This window comes from Prenolepis imparis, unplaced genomic scaffold (assembly GCF_030444845.1).
Source record: "Prenolepis imparis isolate NDT839.2.m4 unplaced genomic scaffold, iyPreImpa1.0 SCAF_4, whole genome shotgun sequence".
Taxonomy (NCBI): domain Eukaryota; kingdom Metazoa; phylum Arthropoda; class Insecta; order Hymenoptera; family Formicidae; genus Prenolepis; species Prenolepis imparis.
The window spans coordinates 6,723,056-6,742,497 of NW_028141162.1; the positions used below are offsets into that span (position 1 = coordinate 6,723,056).

A 19,442-nucleotide genomic window follows, 5' to 3' on the forward strand; every position below is an offset into this window, starting at 1 on the left:
CACATGCGCGAGTTATTGCAAAGCTTGACCAATCAGGACAAGGAAATTTTGGTGCTTTCATCTTGATTGGTTGAAAGCGCTACGTGCAAGATTCGACGATTTCCTCTTCCTCTTTTGGCGCGGAACGTCATGGCGTACGGAAGGCCGAAATTGCGTGCTTCGATAATATCCGCACAGGTAAGACGGCAAGGAGATCAATCGAACCAAATAAACGTAATAATTTGCAACAGTATTGTCTTCCGAATTATATTGTGCGAATATTTCATAGTTTCATAACATAATTGATTCAAGACGCTACGTGCAAAATTCAATCGTTCTTTCTTCTTCCTCTTTTAGCGCGGGAACATCAACATGGCGTACACGGAATGCCGAGATTGCGCATTCCGATAATATCCGTACAAATAAGACAGTAAGGAGATCAATCGAACCCAATAAACGTAATAATTTGCAATAGTATTGTCTTCCGAATATATTGTGAGAATATTTTATAGTTTCGTAACATATGTTAGATCGAAATTTCGAGAATTAAAAATCGGGAGTGCCGAGCAAAGTGTCGCGCGTTTCAGTGCGGGAGTGTCGTCAAAATATCGCGCGTATAATTCAACAAACTTTTGATAATCCTGAACCAAACTGAGAGGAGGAGCAGGCCCAGGGGGGCATCGGGCGTCGTCGAAGCAATCCTACCGTATGTATCTGTGTTATTTTTGTTTATTGTATTAAATAAAAAATTATATTAAATAAAAATTTGTAAAATTATTTAATTATTTGCTATTTCTTTTATGCATTAAATATACAATTCAATGCATAAAATTTTAAAAATATTAGTTATTTTGAACATTATTATAATTTATATTTAATTTGTATGTTACAGATCAATCCAACTGAGTTCCTGGGGGTGAGTTTATTATTTTTTTATATTTATTATTTTTATCATATTTATTGTTTGTTTCTTAGTTGTATTGTTTACAACTAATACATTAATGTTTCTCTTTATTGTTTTATGAATAACATGCATTTTAAATGATAATTTTGAAAGAGAATTCTAATTTTAAATTATTTATTAAATTTACAACTAATACATTAATGTTTCTCTTTATTGTTTCATGAATGAAATGCATTTTAAATGATAATTTTAAAAGAGAATTCTAATTTTAAATTCTAATTTTTCTCTGAAATTTTAATTATAATCAGCAAATAATACTTGCTAATATATTGCTTAAAGTAATTATTCACAATAGCATTTTTTTGTCTTTTTGAATATATTGTGGGAATATTTAATAGAGTTTCATAAAATACACACACACACACACACACACACACACACACACACATTATACATAGATCGAAATTTCGAGAAATAAAAATCGGGAATGCCGAGTAAAGTATCGCGCGTTTTAATGCGGCAGTGTCGAATAAAATCTCGCGTATTTTAATTAGTGCGGGAGTGCCGAATAAAGTGTCGCGCGTACAAATCAACAAATTTTGACAATCCTGACCCAACCTGAGAGGAGGAGCAGGTCCAGGAGGCATCAGGCGTTGTCGAAGGAATTCTAGAGTTAGTATCTGTGTTATTTGTTTATTGTGTATTAAATAAATAATTATTATATATTATATATTTATTAGATGTATTAAATCAAAGTTTGTAAAATTATTTAATTATTTACTGTTTCTTTTATGCATCAAATATAAAAATTCAATGCATAACATTTTTTAAATATTAGTTATTTTGAATATTATTATAATTTATATTTAATTTGTATGTTACAGATCAATCCAATTGAGTTTCTGGGTGGTGGTGAGTTTATTATTTATTTTTATCATATTTATTGTTTGTTTCTTAGTTGTATTGTTTACAACTAGTACATCAATGTTTTTCTTTATTGTTTTATGAATAGAATATGCATTTCAAATGACAATTTTAAAAGAGATTGGTTCTAATTTTTCTCTAAAATTTTAATTATAATTAGCAAATAAATATAATATTTGCTAATAATATTGCCTTAAATTAAGTAAATAATGTAAGAACAGCACAGAAAAGGTTTAATACATTTCACTGGCGTTATGATCAAATTTTCCTTTTAATAATACTTGAGTCTTTTGCAACAATGTTGTTGCTTATAATTGCAGCCGCCCATCATAATATATATTACATGTTGTATAAAAACACAGTTTTGAAATATAATATTTTAATTCTTATGACGTTTATGATAAAATTTTTAAAAAATTGAGCATTATGCTATATGTGTATTAACAAAAAACTATTCACACACATTTTTTTTATTAAAAAGTGCCTAAATAATTTTTATCCTGATACTTAAAAAATATATATATACTTTTAAAAAGTATCGGGACAAAAACTTATTTAGATATTTTTAATAAAAAAAAATGTGACTGAATAAGTTTTTCGTAATACAAAGCTCAAATCTAAGAAATTTTATCATGATTGTCATATGAATTAAAAAATTATATATTAAAACTGCTTTTACACATATAAAATAATTAAAATCCTACTTAAAATCCCTACTCTGATGTAACATAAAAAGAGATAAAAAATAAATAAGATATCGAATTCTTATTTTAGTATTGCATGTATGTGTGTGTATTTTAATATGATGTGTGTGTGTGTACACATGCATATAATAAATAAATACATGCATATAAGCAGAGAAAGAAAAGGAAAGAGAAATAATGAAAGATACAAATCAGCGCGACAATTTTTACGATGAGAGAATACCGGCTTGTAAGTTAGCGTCGAAGATAAATGTATCAATAGGATTTCTCTTCTCAGAATGAAGTCTCTTTTGCCCACTTTTGTAAATAGAAATAAATCTTACTTTAGTAAAACCCCTTCCGTATTTGCACGCAATGACATCAATTTTTCACAGGCGAGAGCAGCATATTGTTTTATGATAATAATAAATTATATTGTGCGTTATTATTCTCTTTTATAATTTATTTCATCATCATAAAATGTGATTCTATCATAGACATTTGCATTAATTTCTAGGAATCTTATTGTTGAACAAATATAAGATGCACTGCGTATTCAATGATAGCAACGCTTATCACAATATCTCGGAATGCTTTAAATAGTCAAGTTATTTCTTTTCTGCAGTCGCAGTTATATTTTGCGCAGAAATTGCTTCGTTACGCTCGGATCGTGTCAATTTTAACTCTAATAACATATCTCTTAACAATTTCAATGAGATTAAAGTTATTGATAATGTGGTTGACAATATGGGCATTATTAAAACTATGATCGATATGGAAAATCAAGAAAACGGTTTTTATATTGTTGATATAAGTGATGTTATTGACAAACATTGTGAATGGATTACCAAGATTTCAAAAGTTGTTCTACATTACGGTATGTTCATTTATACTTTTTTTTAGTTTGGAGGAGATATCTTTATTAATTTGAATTGAATAGAATTTTAGAATAATAAAAATTTAAATTTAAATTTCCGAGTTTTTTTTACATGCAGATACGCAGGCATTGTTTTATTTTACTTTTATTAAAATATTAAGAATATTTAATGTATATTTAGTATTTTACAGTAATTATTTACTAAGTGCTAATTAATCGAAGAATTTTTATTAATTTACTCTATTCTCTGCCTATTATATTGGTTAATCTGGGAAGATATGGGTGTCTATTCTCTATCTTTATGTACAACGTCCAATAAATTTCCAATTCCAACTGTTATTATACCATTATTATTAGGAAAAGTCAATGGTTAGTATAATTGATGTTTTTCAATGCATCATCTTATGAATATTATTTTACATTTACATTAGTATGAACGTAATAAGACGATTATACTTGGAATGAGATATTTATAAATTTATGAGTTATTCTAAGATATCTTATATTAATGCAGTCATACGATTCAGCCTAATTTTATTTTATGATTTAATAAAAAATTAAATTTTTAAGGAAAATTTAATAATGGATATTAAACTGATGCAAAAACCTGTAAAATTCATAGAATGGTCCGAGTCAATAGATAGAGAGGATTACATTAAAAGTCGTTGACAGAGTAACTTTAAATCAGTAAGTATAAAAGAAAATTAGAATAATATAATTATTAGAACAATATAAGTTTTTACTTGTTGATAAAATTAAAATATGTAATTTTAACATTTAACAAAGTAGGACTGGGCATATAGAGAGCTAGGCGCGGTAAGTGAGGCGAGTTTGTTGAGGCAAATCAAAGCCTATTTATCAAATTTATTTATTTAAACGTTTCGGTCCAGGAGGATAAAGGCTATCACTGAAGAAGGCCCAATCCTGGACCGAAACGTTTAAATAAATAAATTTGATAAATAGGCTTTGATTTGCCTCAACAAACTCGCCTCACTTACCGCGCCTAGCTCTCTATATGCCCAGTCCTACTTCGTTTCATTATTCGAGCTGTACATTAATATTTAACATTTAACATTTAACATTTAACTTTATATATTGGTGTGTAGCTATTTAATCTTTTTCAATATTATAAATACACACATATATTAATAATCATGGATGCCGCGATTTTTAGTGGTAATAAGTAATACAAATTATTAATAACACGCAATAAGTTATATTTTTTACTAATGTTATTTTTAATTTTTATATTCCAAGATTAAATTTAAAAAAAAAAAAATTTATATATATTTATAGAAAAAAGTAAAAGTACTCCATATAATATGAAAGTAAAAGAATAATTAGAAAATGTTGAATATTAGGAAAATTACCACTTTTTTCCGCGATAAATTAAATAATATATTTTATATTATTAAATATATATTGTATTTAACAATATAATCTTTACTCTTTTGCTGTTTGACATGCCCCTGGGTTAAGTTCTTCTCTCTTTTGTGCAACATTTGATTAAAATAAAAAAGAAAATGTTATTTATTACTTACGTATTGTTATAAATTAGTAATTATAATCTATCTACTTTTTGATTGCGTTAAAGTGTTACTGAGATTATGTAAATTTAATACAATTAGATAAAATAAGAATAGAAAATTAAAGAAGATTGGTGTATATCTTTCGTACCTTCTATTTCGTGCGATGTCGTTAATATTGAACTTAAAGGAAATAAAATGTCCTTGACAAAATCAGTGGATTTGATTGCTTCGAGATTATTATCGTTATTATTATTAATCTTTATTGTTAAATTCCTGATTTAATCGATCATATCTCATATATGTATTTAGTACGATAGAATGCTAGCATTAATATTTAAAAAAGATAATGTTAAAAGAAAAATATCTCCTTCTCTCCTTAAGTATAACAAGCACATCTTAATTTATATAATGCATGTGCGAATGATATATCAGATGTGTGATCTCTCTTCCGCAAAGCTTATGTTTATTATAATTAAAAAATAGTTTACTATACATTTATATGTATAGTATATTGTGAACATCTTAATTCAGTTTTGTAATTCAATAATTCAATAATAACAAAAATTAATAATTTTTTAGATCTAAAATAATACGTTACCTTTATGTTCTGTCTGAGAAAGCATTTTGTGAAATATTTTTTATTTAGAATTGCATGATATAAATAGAAACAAAGCAAATCATATTATCATAACATTTTGCTTTTTAATATTAATTGTGTCTTAATGAAATATCACATATTGTTTTTTACATATTTTTTTACATTATATGTATTTACTTTAACAACCTCCCACTTGAGCCCATACTGAATGATGATGTGTCACTTCTAATATATTTCTTTTTAATAATTTCATTATTCTTGATTGTCCTGAAGTTTTTTCTTCAGCATCTGATGTTACATTTATATTGCTCCATCTAACATGAAAGTAAAAGAATACTTAGAAAATGTTGAATATTAGGAAAATTACCACTTTTTTCCATGATAAATTAAATTAATATATTTATATAATATAATATTTACTCTTGTGCTGTTTGACATGCCCCTGGGTTAAGTCCTTCTCTCTTTTGTGCAATATATAATTCGTTTCCCGTTATAACATCTTCTCGAGGCGATTCGGACGATAAAGAATCTCGTACCTTTTAAGAAAATGTATTAATAGAACCAAAAAAATGTGATAAAAAATTATTCTTTTATTACTCGTTATGAGTGCATTATATATTGTTTGTAATTTTTGTATTTACCGCTTCTACTGCTTGGAAAACGCGAATGAAGTTTCTCCCAGCTAATTTTTCTAAATCCTCTCTGGTCCATGTTGGTTCTCCTTCCCGATTCTCATATAAACGATCAAATAAATCGGGGTATTTCGAGACATCTTCCAAGCCTATCGGCATTCTAATTAATTTCATTAAATATATTTCACATTCATATTTTTTAATTTTTTTGGTATTATTTTAATTATTTGTAAATTCGTAATGCGTGAATATGTAATATTCGTATTATATTAGGATTAAAATAATTACTTACGAGGATACACCATCATAATCTCCGCCAATACCAACATGGTTCACTCCGATAAGATTTCGAATGTGATTTATATGATCTAAAAAGAGGTCAATACATATATTTGATCAATGCTCAATAGAAAATAAATTGCTATCAGAATTAACTGAGAATACATATGTCGGATACATTCGGATATTGTAAAATTGTGAGAATAAAAATGAAAAAATGATTATATTGAAAAAGAAAATTATACAATGCTGGATAATGTTTATGTGTAGAGACAAAGAGACACGAATTTTTTTTCTATATTATTTCACATATGTTATTATCTTTAACTTTTTTAAGATACAAACCGTGAGCAAAGTTACCAAGCAAAGTTTATATAGAAGATTATTGTAAACTTAATTGATGAAAAATTTTAAAAGTATTGTACTAAATTACACATATCGTGTAGTATAATGTGTAATTGAATACATTACTTATGACATCCTGTAGCGTCGCGTTTCTGGAAGAATTACAATTTACGAAACCGCTATAGAAATTCACCATAACGATACCATTGTTCTTTTTCTGAAAGAAAAGAAGCATGTTCTTGAAACTTTTGCATTTCTTCTTAAAAGCATTTCTCGTTATATATACTTACGACTAGATGTAGGACGTCATCGGGAACGTTTCTGTAGTGTTCGCAAACACTGAAAGCGGACGAATGCGAGAATATGACGGGAGCTCTTGTTATTGCGAGAACTTCTCTCATAACATTGTGAGAGACATGAGACAAATCGACCAACATTCCAATTCGATTCATTTCGTAAACCACTGTCTATAAAATATCATTGTTAGGAGAAATTGGCGGCGATTAACATTTTTCAGTTTTTATTTAAAACTAAAAATTGTGATGATCAGACTAGTTTATAGAACGATTATAAATCGCTTTTTATATAGTATGCAATCAATAGATGTTAATTGTATTAATTCTCGAAAATTATTTTTTAATGTATGCATTGTAGTTATGTAACAAAGACGGCAATCAATGTTTTATAGCTTTTTAATTGTCACGAGTTTTTGTTTGATCAAATTCCGGTATATCACATTAATCTTATCAATTTGTCATGCCTCTTACCTACTGTCTCGTATCAGTATCGTGTTATAATCTCATAAAAATTTGTCAAACGCTTGTGAAACAATTTCGGGTTTTTCTTATCATATAAGATATATAAAGCAAAAATCAAAATATTGTATTAAAGATAATAGCACTAATTTTAATAATTCTCACATACTTTTCCGAATTCTGTCAGGTTGTATACATATCCGTTATCCACAGTCGACGCATCGGCCCTGTAAAAATAAAAATAAAATTGATCATCAATCTCTCATTATATTCTAAGATACAAGATAAAGTGTTTTTGCGTATTTCTAATTCAGAAAATTTAATGGAATTATTGCATCTATAAATAATATCAAAATTTGCGTTATTGAGAGATAATTATCAAAAGAGATAAGAACGTGTATTTATAGGTATGTACAACGTGACTGAAACTTAATACCGCATCTCGCAGTTTATATTTTGAATGCGCAAAGTTCGCGCACAATATAGAGATTAATAGAGATAGGTATATAATTGCTCAATATAGAGATTAATCGAGATATAATTGCCATAAACGAGCGAAAAATTCTATCGTTTGGAGCGTTCACGGCGACTTACCACGGTGTATTGCAAGAGTGTGTCAGGGTAACGTAACGAACCCCGAGATCATAATAGAGTCTCAAGACGGCCAAACTCGAGTCAAGCGAGTGACCGCCTTCGACGGCTATCATAGATGCAATTTTGCCATTCCTCCACATGGTTTCAATGTCCCCCGCGGCAGTGACCAATTGCAAGTTAGCTGGATATCTTTGAATAAATCGCCTGATTACATCGATCTGTCGCAGCGTTAACTGTACGGAATCCTTGTATTGCGATTCGCATGGTGCGTATGCCACCCAGAACTGAAAAATTGCGTTATCGCGCAGAAACAATTAATAAGATTGGCTTCTCGTGATAAAGTAAGAAATTTTTTTAAAAGTTAAATAACAATAGTAATTCTTATTGTAAATAACAATATTCTTATATGACATGTAGTGAAAAATAAAATAATAGACAAAGACATAAGAAAGATAAAATAATGGTGGGATATAGATAATTTCTTGTAGAATGTGACAATGAGCTCAAGATGAAATGTCTGATCTATTAATTGTTGAATAAATAAATTGCGAATTCCTGAAGATAATTAATCTTGTGTTATCTCCTATGCGAGATATCGTGACTTACTTGTCCACCCACTTTTCCTGCATTTAAGCGAGGTAGATCAGTGAAACACGAGGAACAAGCGTTTCTTCCCCAGACAACGTCATTTCTTAGATCGTTTTCGAAATGAAAGGCTGACAAGTTGTTGTTCAAGATTTCATAGAAATTGTATGGTAAATCATTATGGCTAGAAACATAATAGACAAATACATTTAATTAATCAAAAAGAAAAAGACAAAATGCAAATGTGCGATAAGAACGCGCGGTGAAAACTGATGGATTACCTTCGATCGTTCATTTGATTTGTATTTTACAAGAAATGTTATTATTTTTGAATAATGATATGATGTTTATTGTAACAATAATATATATATAAAACAAAATGAAAAGATTTACGTTTGTGGAATATGTAAGAATAATATTAACACAAAAGGGTAAGCTTTCTGACCTCCTAAGATAAAGATCCGATAAAATGTAGCCATATCTTCAATTTATTGTAATTGATGTTTTCAATTGACTACTGACACAACTATTGGAGATTATTTATCAACGATTAATATTGTCTTTAAATGGTATTGATGGAACAAAAATAGATTGAAATTATTCGTTTTTTTATATGCAGTTTTCTCAATTATATTATTGAATTACCCATCAATAAGAGGCGCCGTATCGAGAGCATCTCGTCCTTTAAACGTGTTTATGCTCAATCCTATGGATAATCCAATCACAAGTAGAAGAACTGACAGGCTGACGGCGACACTAATATATAACATTTTTCCCGTACAATATTGAAAAATGATGCCTGAAAAAGATAAAAATATAGCGAAATTAGAATCTTTATTACAGAGAGCAAAGCTAAGCAGTTTTTGCCATTTACATATATGTATACATATATTGTTCTGATATATACAAAATGTATAAAATATATATTAATTTATATTTGTAAATGTATAAAATATATTAATATTAATATATATTAAATATTAATATATATGTAATATTAATATATATGTAAATGTATAAAATATATTAATATTAATATATATTAATATATATTTTACACTATTCTCTTTTCAAAAATATTTAAAATAAAAAATAAGTAATATTTGTAAAAATTTTACAAAAAGCGACAAATACTACATAATCACAATCACACATAAACATATATCTTATTATTATTACAAATTAAAAAAATTTTTAATTAGCTATATTCTTAATGGTTGTTAAAAATGCAGACAAAGTAGAATTTTTTAAAGCTGCGCATATACACGCTTTGATAACGGAATGTTTATACTTATTGTTAGTCGTAATTTTTCAATGGAGGTATTCATACTTGGGTTTATGAATGATAAATGCTCTTGATTGATTTAAACACTTATGTGTCGAATAGGTGTTAGTTTTTGTAATTGACGATACCGATAATACATGAGCAAGCATACAGGGGTAATCACTGTTTCAAATGTACTCTCTTATTAATTTAATGTTGATATAATGCGAATCGGGATAAATCTGGATAAAATATATGAAACATATGCAGATGTACTTTAGTTCGTGTAGAGGGATATATATTAAAGATTTTTATTTTCATGTATAGATTTTTCTATATGTATATTTTTTTTACATTGCTATATAGACTATACAAAAGGAGTATATAAAAAAAGGAGAAGAGTGGTGAGTTCCAAATTTGCGATAAATAATTTTGCAACAAATTCGATAATAAAATATTAATAAAATATCGAATAAAAAGTTTCTTATTATCTTATTCGATTAATTTCTTATTAATTACATTACTTACCACTATAGATTGTAGATATGAAGTTTATATAGAATGTGTAGAATGTACAAATCAAGCGAGAGAGAGATCACATTACTGTGTGCCGACATAGATCGGAAAATAATATCAAGAAAAAGTCATAAGCAATATATGTGGTATAACAGACATACTTATAAAAAAAATTTTATAATTATATTTTCAATTATTACAATTATCTGTGCTGTGATCCTTGATAAGCCCGATAAAAAATCACGGAAATTACTCAGCAATAAAATCGTGATATTTGCTCGATGTTAGCACTTTGTTTAACGATCATTGTTAAAATATTTTAACGTCGTCGTTTCCTTTCTTACCTAATTAAAAAGGATGAATCTTTTTGAGATAACTTTTTAAACACTCTTTCACACACTATTTTGAAACATTAAATTAATATAGATTTTTATCAATAATATAATATCATTAATAAATTGAAGAAAAATCGCTAAAAATTATATCTTTATTATGATACGTGTAATTATGTGAAATAATTATACTTACAATGTCAGAAAATAAAATTACCAGTATCATGTTATCAATTGTACGTTATTAGTTTTGTCAGATTGGAGGCACAAATTGACGGTTGCTGGGGATTTATATATACTATTTTGAAACTTCCATCATAATTAGATTATCAATCTAATTAACCGTATGAACAAATGTATTGTAACAAATGTGTATCGTAATTAAGTATAATTTATTCCAAACGAATCATAATGAAGTATTTTTGTTTTAATGAGAATTTAATCGTACCAATGAATTGAATTTTTTGAATGGATTATTAATCCATTTGATAACAAACCGTATAAGATAAGAAAACTGTAGATACAAACCAGTGGTAACATCGGCTTTTAGAGTATCGAATCATCTTTTCGTAAAAGTTTCCATTGCGCGTGATATTTTTGTAATATCTCATTTTGACAAGAGACAAGCATAAAAACGCTTAATGATTACACACATATACGCATATACACACTTATATTATTTAAAATTGTATTTGTTAAAACTAATAGAATAATCGATTCTGGCTCTTCTAAATTTAATTACATTATTTAATACACACAATTATATTATTATTTAATAAATAAAATTCAAAGTTTGTATAAATTGTTATATTTATACATGGAGAGAATTTTCTCTTAAAGTTTACCCTGAAAATCATGGTAATCGTGGGACAATATAGTATGGAAAGAATTTTATGAGAATTTCTCTGATTAATATCACAATAAACATAATAATATATCTACACGTTAAAATATAAAACATGTTTGAGTAATTTTACCATGCAGTTTAGTAAAATTAATCAAACATGTTTTATATTTTATTGTGATAGATATTATTATTTTTATTGTGATAAATATTAATCAGAGAAATTCTCATAAAATTCTTTCCATACCATATTGTCCCACGATTACTATGATTTTCAGGGTAAATTTTAAGAGAAAATTCTCTCTGTGTATAAATGTAAAAGGACTACATAAGACGCGTAAAGTATATTTTTTATTAAAATTAATTATTTTATTACACACAAAGATGGTAGCAATGAATCGATAAACGATCTGCAATGACACGCTGAGTTTTTTAACAAAGCGATCAAAAAAAATAATTATTGTCAACATATTGTGCGTTTTAAAAATTGTTATTTAATATTCGCCGAAATATATTTTATCGAACATTATGCAATAAGTACTAGATTCACCCATATCGAACGTAGCAAAAGCATTCCTCCGACGATGAGATCAAGCAATATACTGTCGAGAGACGCCGTCGCCTTGAAATGGCTTTAGTATGTAGTTCTAATATACATATGTATATGTATATGATGGAGCTTTATGCAATAATTAGCTTACATGCTATGTTTGTTATCTCGCTTTAAAAGCGATAAAGTCCGACTTACGTATAGCGGTGTTGCTCCCGCAGCAAAGCGCTCGACGAAAACTATCTTTCACTACTTCTTACATTTACTATTGAACAATTTGATAACAATGCTGATTAAATTTTTTTAGTTATAGAATAAACGTGCTTATGATTACGCGGATGATGTAAACGCATCCTTTTGATGATTATTATTATTATATTTATCATTTATTAATAATTGAACATTTCTTTTGTTGGTCACTCTAAATAATGTATAATCGGCTATTATATGTATATAAAAGACCGTTTTATACCATTAATTAAAATTAATAATAATTCCGAATAATAATTCAGAGGTTTGAATTTTGCATGACTGTAAGAACGCATGCAAGAACAAATTCTATATATTTTTTTACGATATTTGGAAACGAATAATTGATTTAAGATTTTTTATATATTTTTATATTACGATTTTATGTGATTATGCATCATGTCAGACTGTCCAAATAATTAAAGCAAATTTTTATTTTACATATGCATATATTTTTTTTAAATAAAAAGATTAAATAAAAATATATCCACATTGGAGAAAAAGAGAGAATGAGAGGAAGAGAGATTATTGTAGTTAGCAACAGACGATAAGATATCAATGGTCTTCTTCTATATTAACAGCAGCATATAGTATATAGTTAGTAAAATATAAATAATAATAATTGATAATGACAATTAGAATGTCTGACAATTAGTAGATTTATGTGAAACTAATTTGGAACATTCTGTTTAATTATTAGTAAAGTCAGAATATTTATTTTATCGATTATTCTTATAATTTGTCTCTATATAACGCAGAAAGATGACACTGTGTGATGAATAAATTGCTTAGGAGATATAATACTATTAAACAAGGCTTAAATTCTTTTATCAGTTTTGATTAAAATTATTGTTAATCAAAATTAATTAACAAATTGACTGATTTTTAATACAGTTTAATAAATATTTATGATTGTTATAATTTAGAATATAAAATAGAAAATAATATAAAATAGAAAAGTAACACATTTTTAGACTTGCTTTTAATAAAGTATTTACCTAATATAAAACAAGGCAAAAAATATGCATATTTCGAAGATAATTTCGTAAATTTTTAATATTAATTTGAGAAGTACAATAATATTCTTGATATTTTGAGTTACAAATCTTTATATACATATGTATATATATATATATATATATATATATATATATAATATACAAAGATATATTAAATATTTAATTATTAAATAGTTTAATATTAATCTTGTTTTATATATATAATATTATTAAATAAAACAGTTCAATCAAGTAATCTTTCTCTAAATATTCTACAAGCGCCATTGAAAAGTTTAATAAAAAATAAATATATAAATAAAAATTAAATTAAAGAAAAACTAAGATTAGTTATTGTAATATACTCTATATAAAAGTTGTTTTAAAATTGATACATATCTTGCAGATGATTTCCTGTACATAGTAAATAGAATATTGAATATGATTTTACTTTTTAAATTAATATTGAAGATTTATGAAATTGTCTTCAAATATACAAATTTTTGTGCCTTGTTTTATATACATATAATTTATTGAAAGGGTGTCTAAAAATGTGTTATTTTTTATTTTATATTCTTATAGCGATCATAAATATTTATTAATATACAATATTTATTAAAATGTATTAGAAATCTCAGTCAATTTGTTAATTAAGTTTAATTAACAATAATTTTAATCAAAACTGATAAAAAATTTAAGCCTTGTTCAATAGTACATTTACTGTATGTACATACAAGTCTCATGGATAGAAAAAAGTATGAAGTTTGCTGCACGTAAAATAGGGATCAATTAAGATTACTATTATACATGTTTTGCAGCACGTTTATTAACTTTTTTTCGTGTCAAATGAAAATTTCGCAGCAATGTCGAAGTATTCCTTGGATTCTTTAGAGAGTATTGAGGAAGATTCATTGGAGAAGAATATTTTGATGAATAATAATAATGATAATGATAATGATAATGATAATGATAATGATAATAACCTCGAAGCAATCAAATCTACTGATAAATTTGCCAAGGACATTTTATTTCCTTTAAGTTCAATATTAACGACATCGCACGGAATAAAAGGTACGAAAGATATAAAATTAGTTTTGCAGAATTGAGTTCGCGAAAGAAGGAATTAAAAAATAGCTATATAATGAAATAACGCATTTCAATATATTTTTGATAAAGAAACTTTTCCGTTTTGTCTTGTGATATTTTTGTAAAATTATGCACGCCAAATTAATTGTTGTAAATTAAAAATTTTGAGAACATATATATATATATATATATATATATATATATGTAACAAACGTACATAGATTTAAAAGAGAAAAAGTGTGAGATTTAGTGAAAAAATAAAATCTTTTTATATCTTTTTAAAATCTCTGAAAAATAGTACTCCGAGATTAAAATTCCATATTTTCACATTATATTGGAAATATCTCTTTTTTTTTCTTTTCATCAGCGGGAGATAATTGCGCGTGCGCGTGCGTGTTATAAATAATAAAAAGACGCGTTGCAAAATGATGAAACGATGCTCTGCGTAATGCAATTCGATTTCCTGTAACCCGGAAAGCCGCGGCTTTTGCGGACGAACGAACGAGTTCCCGGATATCGCGCGCTAATTAATTAATGATCGGCGCATAGTAGCGTTGACTTAGCGGCGGTCGTCGGGAAGTCGATCGAAAGTTCGACGGCAGTTTGGGAACACGGAACCGAAGCGAGCGCAGAACTGAAGGCGATCGATCGCCTCGTTAACGACAGTACCAATTATATAATATAAAACGTAATATCTCTGGTCGAGACTCGTGGTCGTTCGTGGTAATGTAAAACTCAGCGGGATAATTAAAGCGACAAGCAAAGTTAGACGGAATAAGCCAGAGCGCGGGGGTGTAACACGAATAGCAAGGAAACCCGCTTATCGATCCTAACAGGAAGAATGGATGGAATAAGAGTGATTTTATTATGTTCCGGAAAAAAACGTTGGAAAAATTGGAACTTTCTTTTAAGTGATAAATCAATGTTAAATGTCAGCAGAACAGACTACACTACATATGTTACTGTCACATAAATTGACAATATTTATAATGCAATGTAAACCTGATTATCAACAAGTAAAAACTTATACGAATTAATGCACGTTTCGTAATACATCATTATAAAATATTAAGAAGAGTATTTATTAGCAATAAAAAATGGGCTTATTTAGATTTGATGTAAACGCAGCTTCGACATAGAAAATACTATATCTAATCTCATGTTCCGACAACATTTTAGACAATACGACGGAGCCCAATGGGACCGTACGTGGGGACAGGTGCGCGAGAAAAAGCCTGCCCACAAATTCGATAACTGCGAGTGGAAAAAGATTCGTCAGACGACGACAGGAGAACAGGGCGACGTGGGATGAATCGCGGCTTCGTATAAGAAAGGGGAACGATGTCGTTGGGGAACGTGAAGAAAAAGAAGGCGATGCGAATCGTCGTTGTCATACGTCGACGGAGCGATGTTCCCCGGAGGCGCAAAATTCTTCATCAAAATATAACTTGCGCGACAACGGGAGCAATACCAAGACGGACAAAAAGCTTGGTAACATATTCGCACCGTGGACTCGACCGGGACCGGCTAGGACCTCGTATTCGGAGCTTTATCGTCGTAGATCCAGTTAGTCCCTAATCAGATGAAACTTCTCCTTCATGCGGAACAATGCCGAAACGCGCCACCAATCCTGGTCCCCACCACCCTTCTCGTTGCCATCGGCGATGCCGATAAAAAAAGGACGACGCGAAACGATGCAATTTTCCCCGAGGACGTTTACTTTCTTTCGTGATTAGAAGGGGGATGTGTTGGGACTGGGTGGAAGGGATGAGGGGAGATTCTCAATCCGGCGAACGAGTCTCGCTGGATAACTTGACGTTGTCGTTCTCTTTTCTAAAGTGGCTAGATTTTTAAATTGCGAAAGTGAAAGACCAATTCGTGTTCAGAATTCGTGTTATCTGCAATATCTCTTCTGAATCCGCATGAGAAGCATGGCGACAAATACCCATTTAAGAGTATTTTCGTGAATACGAGGATTAAAATAATCATTTCAGAAATGGAAGAGATGATCTATCTCTTTTTCTTAAAATAAACTTTTAAATAGAATTACCATACTCAGAGGAATTATATTGATATTGATTTATACATATACAATATATAAATGCGAATGAGATCTTTTTTTTCTTTTTTCAGAAAAGAGAAGCTTATTATGTATTTTATGCTGGTCTTTTGTTAATTTTTATTGGAAATTTTCTCTTTGTCGTTTACATAAATTTCGATTAACGCTAACGCTGACACGATCGAGAATATTAAATCATATGTTTGGGTTTTATCTAAACATATCGTTGTGAGGCATATGGAATTTCATTTTGCAAAAGACTCTCTGTAAAAGAGATTCTACCGCGATACAATGTAGGCATAGCTGCCACCGTTTTTATATGTTAAGGTACGACAAAGTTGTACGATAAAAAAAAGTGACATTTTTATGAAAGAGTTTTTATTAAAGCATTCGCTCTCTGTAAAATATCTGGAACTTTCCGGAATTGCTTTAACCGGTTGTACTTCTTTTGCTATGCATAGCCGTAGGTCCGTCGATTGTAAAAGAAAAACTTTCAAATGCAAAAAAGGGTCACCTTAAATAATTATTGAAATAATTATTAAAATAATTATTAAACAATAGTTAAATAATTATTTAAAAAAGATATACATTCTCTTTCTTTTAAGAAAGTAAAATTATATCTATTAAAGTTAATTATATATATATTTATATTCCTAATTTAAATAAAATAAAATAAATTAGATTAGAAAAAATTATCTAACTGAGATTAAAATTATAACTTAGTATTATATATAGAAATATAGCTGAAGTGGCACATTTATCTGTCGAATATACTCCTTTTTTAAGTAAAACAAGATTTGACAGACGGCAGTTAAAAAACATATGATAGTGGCTCCCTTATCTTTGCTTTTAAAAATTCATCTTATAGAGGTATGACGCATGCAAACTTTTCAAGCATTATTCTCTTCAACAAAAAGCCTCACCTCAAAAAGTCGATAGCGTCATTTCTCATGTCACTGGCTGCCGCTTTTCACGTCACTTTTCCTTTTCGCGCGGAATCCATTCTTCTGTCTATACCGACGAGTGTGGTAATTCATGATTACATAAATCAAAGTATCTGATGCATGCGGCCGTTTTGATCTGACGATACTCGTTCGCCGTTACATTCATCAAGGCTAATTTCGGCATTGTTGCGTGTCGCGCTATTAATATGAAAAATTAAAGTTCGCAGTTTCCTTTTTAAGATATCCCGAGGTGTCCGCGCATCCGATCTCCCGAGGATTCCACCCTGTCGATTTGCGGTGACAGCCAGCCTAGGGAGCTCAGTCTGGATGAAAGTCGTTCATCCCTTCCAGGCACCTCGAGGGACGACAGTAGCGAGCTCAGCTTCTATCGTCGCATTGTCGAAGGTCACGTTACTTGTACAACGCAAGCTACACGATCTTGCGAGATACCGCATCGAGGAATACTTTCGAATATCCTCTTTCCGGGAGAGCGATGCGAGCGTAGCGGTTCGGACAAGTTGAAGAAGCCGACATACAGTCCGTACACCATCGAGGAATATAGGAGTCTATCGGTGCCAAGGCCTGATCGATCTCTGGGTCCTGATAAGGACGAAGTGCAAGCAAAGGTACGTTTTTACAAAGTAATAATAATCTGGCTTATATTATTGGCGCATATTATTATTATTAATTCCGAGATGGATGGCAAATATCAATTAAGTATTATAGAAGAAAAGATATATATAATACGGTATAATAGATATGCACAACGAAATTATATAAAATAATATAATCTCAAAAAAGAGGTATTGCAAATATATAAAATAAAAATGTATTTGATTCGCGCGATTATTATATAGATATAGGAAAGAATGCGTTTCTGATAGTTCGTTTTTCATCATACATCACAAGTTATACAGAATTCTGACATGTTTGAAACGCGCGATATTTCTCCGACATTTCTCTGTCTATATAGATAGAAAATCGGGATCAGATTGTTGAAGCGAGATTTAGAGGCATGGCACGCAATTCTCATTTCCGAAAACTTATCTGTCGCCCGCGCGTTCGATCAAAGTTTCCGGGACAAGGAAAGTTTCCTCGCTTCGATAATTCACGTTTTCTATATTGCTCTCTTGATAATGAGTGTAAAAGTATTTTATATTACTCGAGAACGTCATTAAAACTTGGCGTGCCGAGTTCGCTTGTGCTTTTATCGCGAAATTTATCTTCGCCCGTTTCTTTTATCCTTATCCTTTTATCTCGCTAGATGTTTATTACTGCGTCTTCGCCGTTAGTGTCCTCGATGCGAGGTAATTACGTTACGGACTGGATCGTACCGAGAGTACGTACGTTAATAAACAACGTTCTCTTGGCCCGACGAAGTTACACCGTTATGGCGTAGGAACGTAACACCGTGATTCGATTAATTCTTCGGCATCATCAATGCTCATCGTCGGTCGGTGCAACTCGTTGCAGCTGATTGCTCGATGCAGCTCAGCGTTTCGCATGTGAAACTTCTATTATATAGGCAACTTCGACGGGAAAGTATAGAGTAAAAGCACATCTATTTCCAATACTGACCATATATATAAGTAAGGGATCAGTCTGAATGGATTCGGTCGAATAACACGGAAATATGGACGGTGAAAAGTTTTTTGACACGAAATAGAAGCTCGATTTGAAAAATAAGAACTTTATCGCGCGATTTTATTTCGCGCAAAACTGGCCCGTTGATAAGTTGCTACGGGAAAGGTTTCTGTCGCCGGGTAAGCGAAGTGAAGGAAACTCCTTGCTGTGTCGTATTTGCAAGGACTCGACAGTTAACACTTTCCAAGGAAGACGTAGCACTTCTCCTGCGAAGGAGTTGCCGCGACAACGAGCACGGCTTCGTAGCTTCAATTTAATAAATACGCGACTCTTGT

General features: G+C 29.6%; 2 protein-coding genes and 1 long non-coding RNA gene across 6 annotated transcripts; 2 read left to right on the forward strand and 1 right to left on the reverse strand.

Annotated features, from left to right (window-relative positions):
- Nucleotides 1–129: 129 nt before the first annotated feature.
- On the forward strand, nucleotides 130–18,922 carry LOC145935177 (uncharacterized). Its single transcript, XM_083036293.1, has 7 exons — nucleotides 130–177; nucleotides 638–685; nucleotides 872–895; nucleotides 1,768–1,795; nucleotides 15,700–16,086; nucleotides 17,764–18,149; nucleotides 18,788–18,922. Exons 1-7 carry the CDS (start codon nucleotides 130–132, stop codon nucleotides 18,920–18,922), a joined length of 1,056 nt encoding a protein of 351 aa, XP_082892419.1.
- LOC145934991 (uncharacterized) lies at nucleotides 2,556–4,191 on the forward strand. Its single transcript, XR_014425141.1, has 3 exons — nucleotides 2,556–3,367; nucleotides 3,644–3,736; nucleotides 3,938–4,191. It is a non-coding gene; the product is annotated as an uncharacterized LOC145934991 (long non-coding RNA).
- On the reverse strand, nucleotides 5,579–12,444 carry LOC145934986 (dipeptidase 1). Of its 4 annotated transcripts, XM_083035954.1 has the most exons (12): nucleotides 12,191–12,206; nucleotides 10,477–10,551; nucleotides 9,330–9,483; nucleotides 8,706–8,868; nucleotides 8,100–8,383; nucleotides 7,675–7,732; nucleotides 7,041–7,217; nucleotides 6,877–6,967; nucleotides 6,419–6,494; nucleotides 6,136–6,286; nucleotides 5,915–6,030; nucleotides 5,579–5,808 (listed from the first exon to the last, which is right to left on the reverse strand). In XM_083035954.1, exons 3-12 carry the CDS (start codon nucleotides 9,452–9,454, stop codon nucleotides 5,673–5,675), a joined length of 1,377 nt encoding a protein of 458 aa, XP_082892080.1. In that variant the 5' UTR covers nucleotides 9,455–9,483; nucleotides 10,477–10,551; nucleotides 12,191–12,206; the 3' UTR covers nucleotides 5,579–5,672. The 4 variants fall into 4 exon arrangements, with proteins under 4 accessions (XP_082892080.1, XP_082892081.1, XP_082892079.1 ...); XM_083035955.1 differs by lacking the exons at nucleotides 10,477–10,551; nucleotides 12,191–12,206 and adding an exon at nucleotides 12,389–12,444; XM_083035953.1 differs by lacking the exon at nucleotides 10,477–10,551 and having other exon boundaries at nucleotides 12,191–12,272.
- Nucleotides 18,923–19,442: the final 520 nt, after the last annotated feature.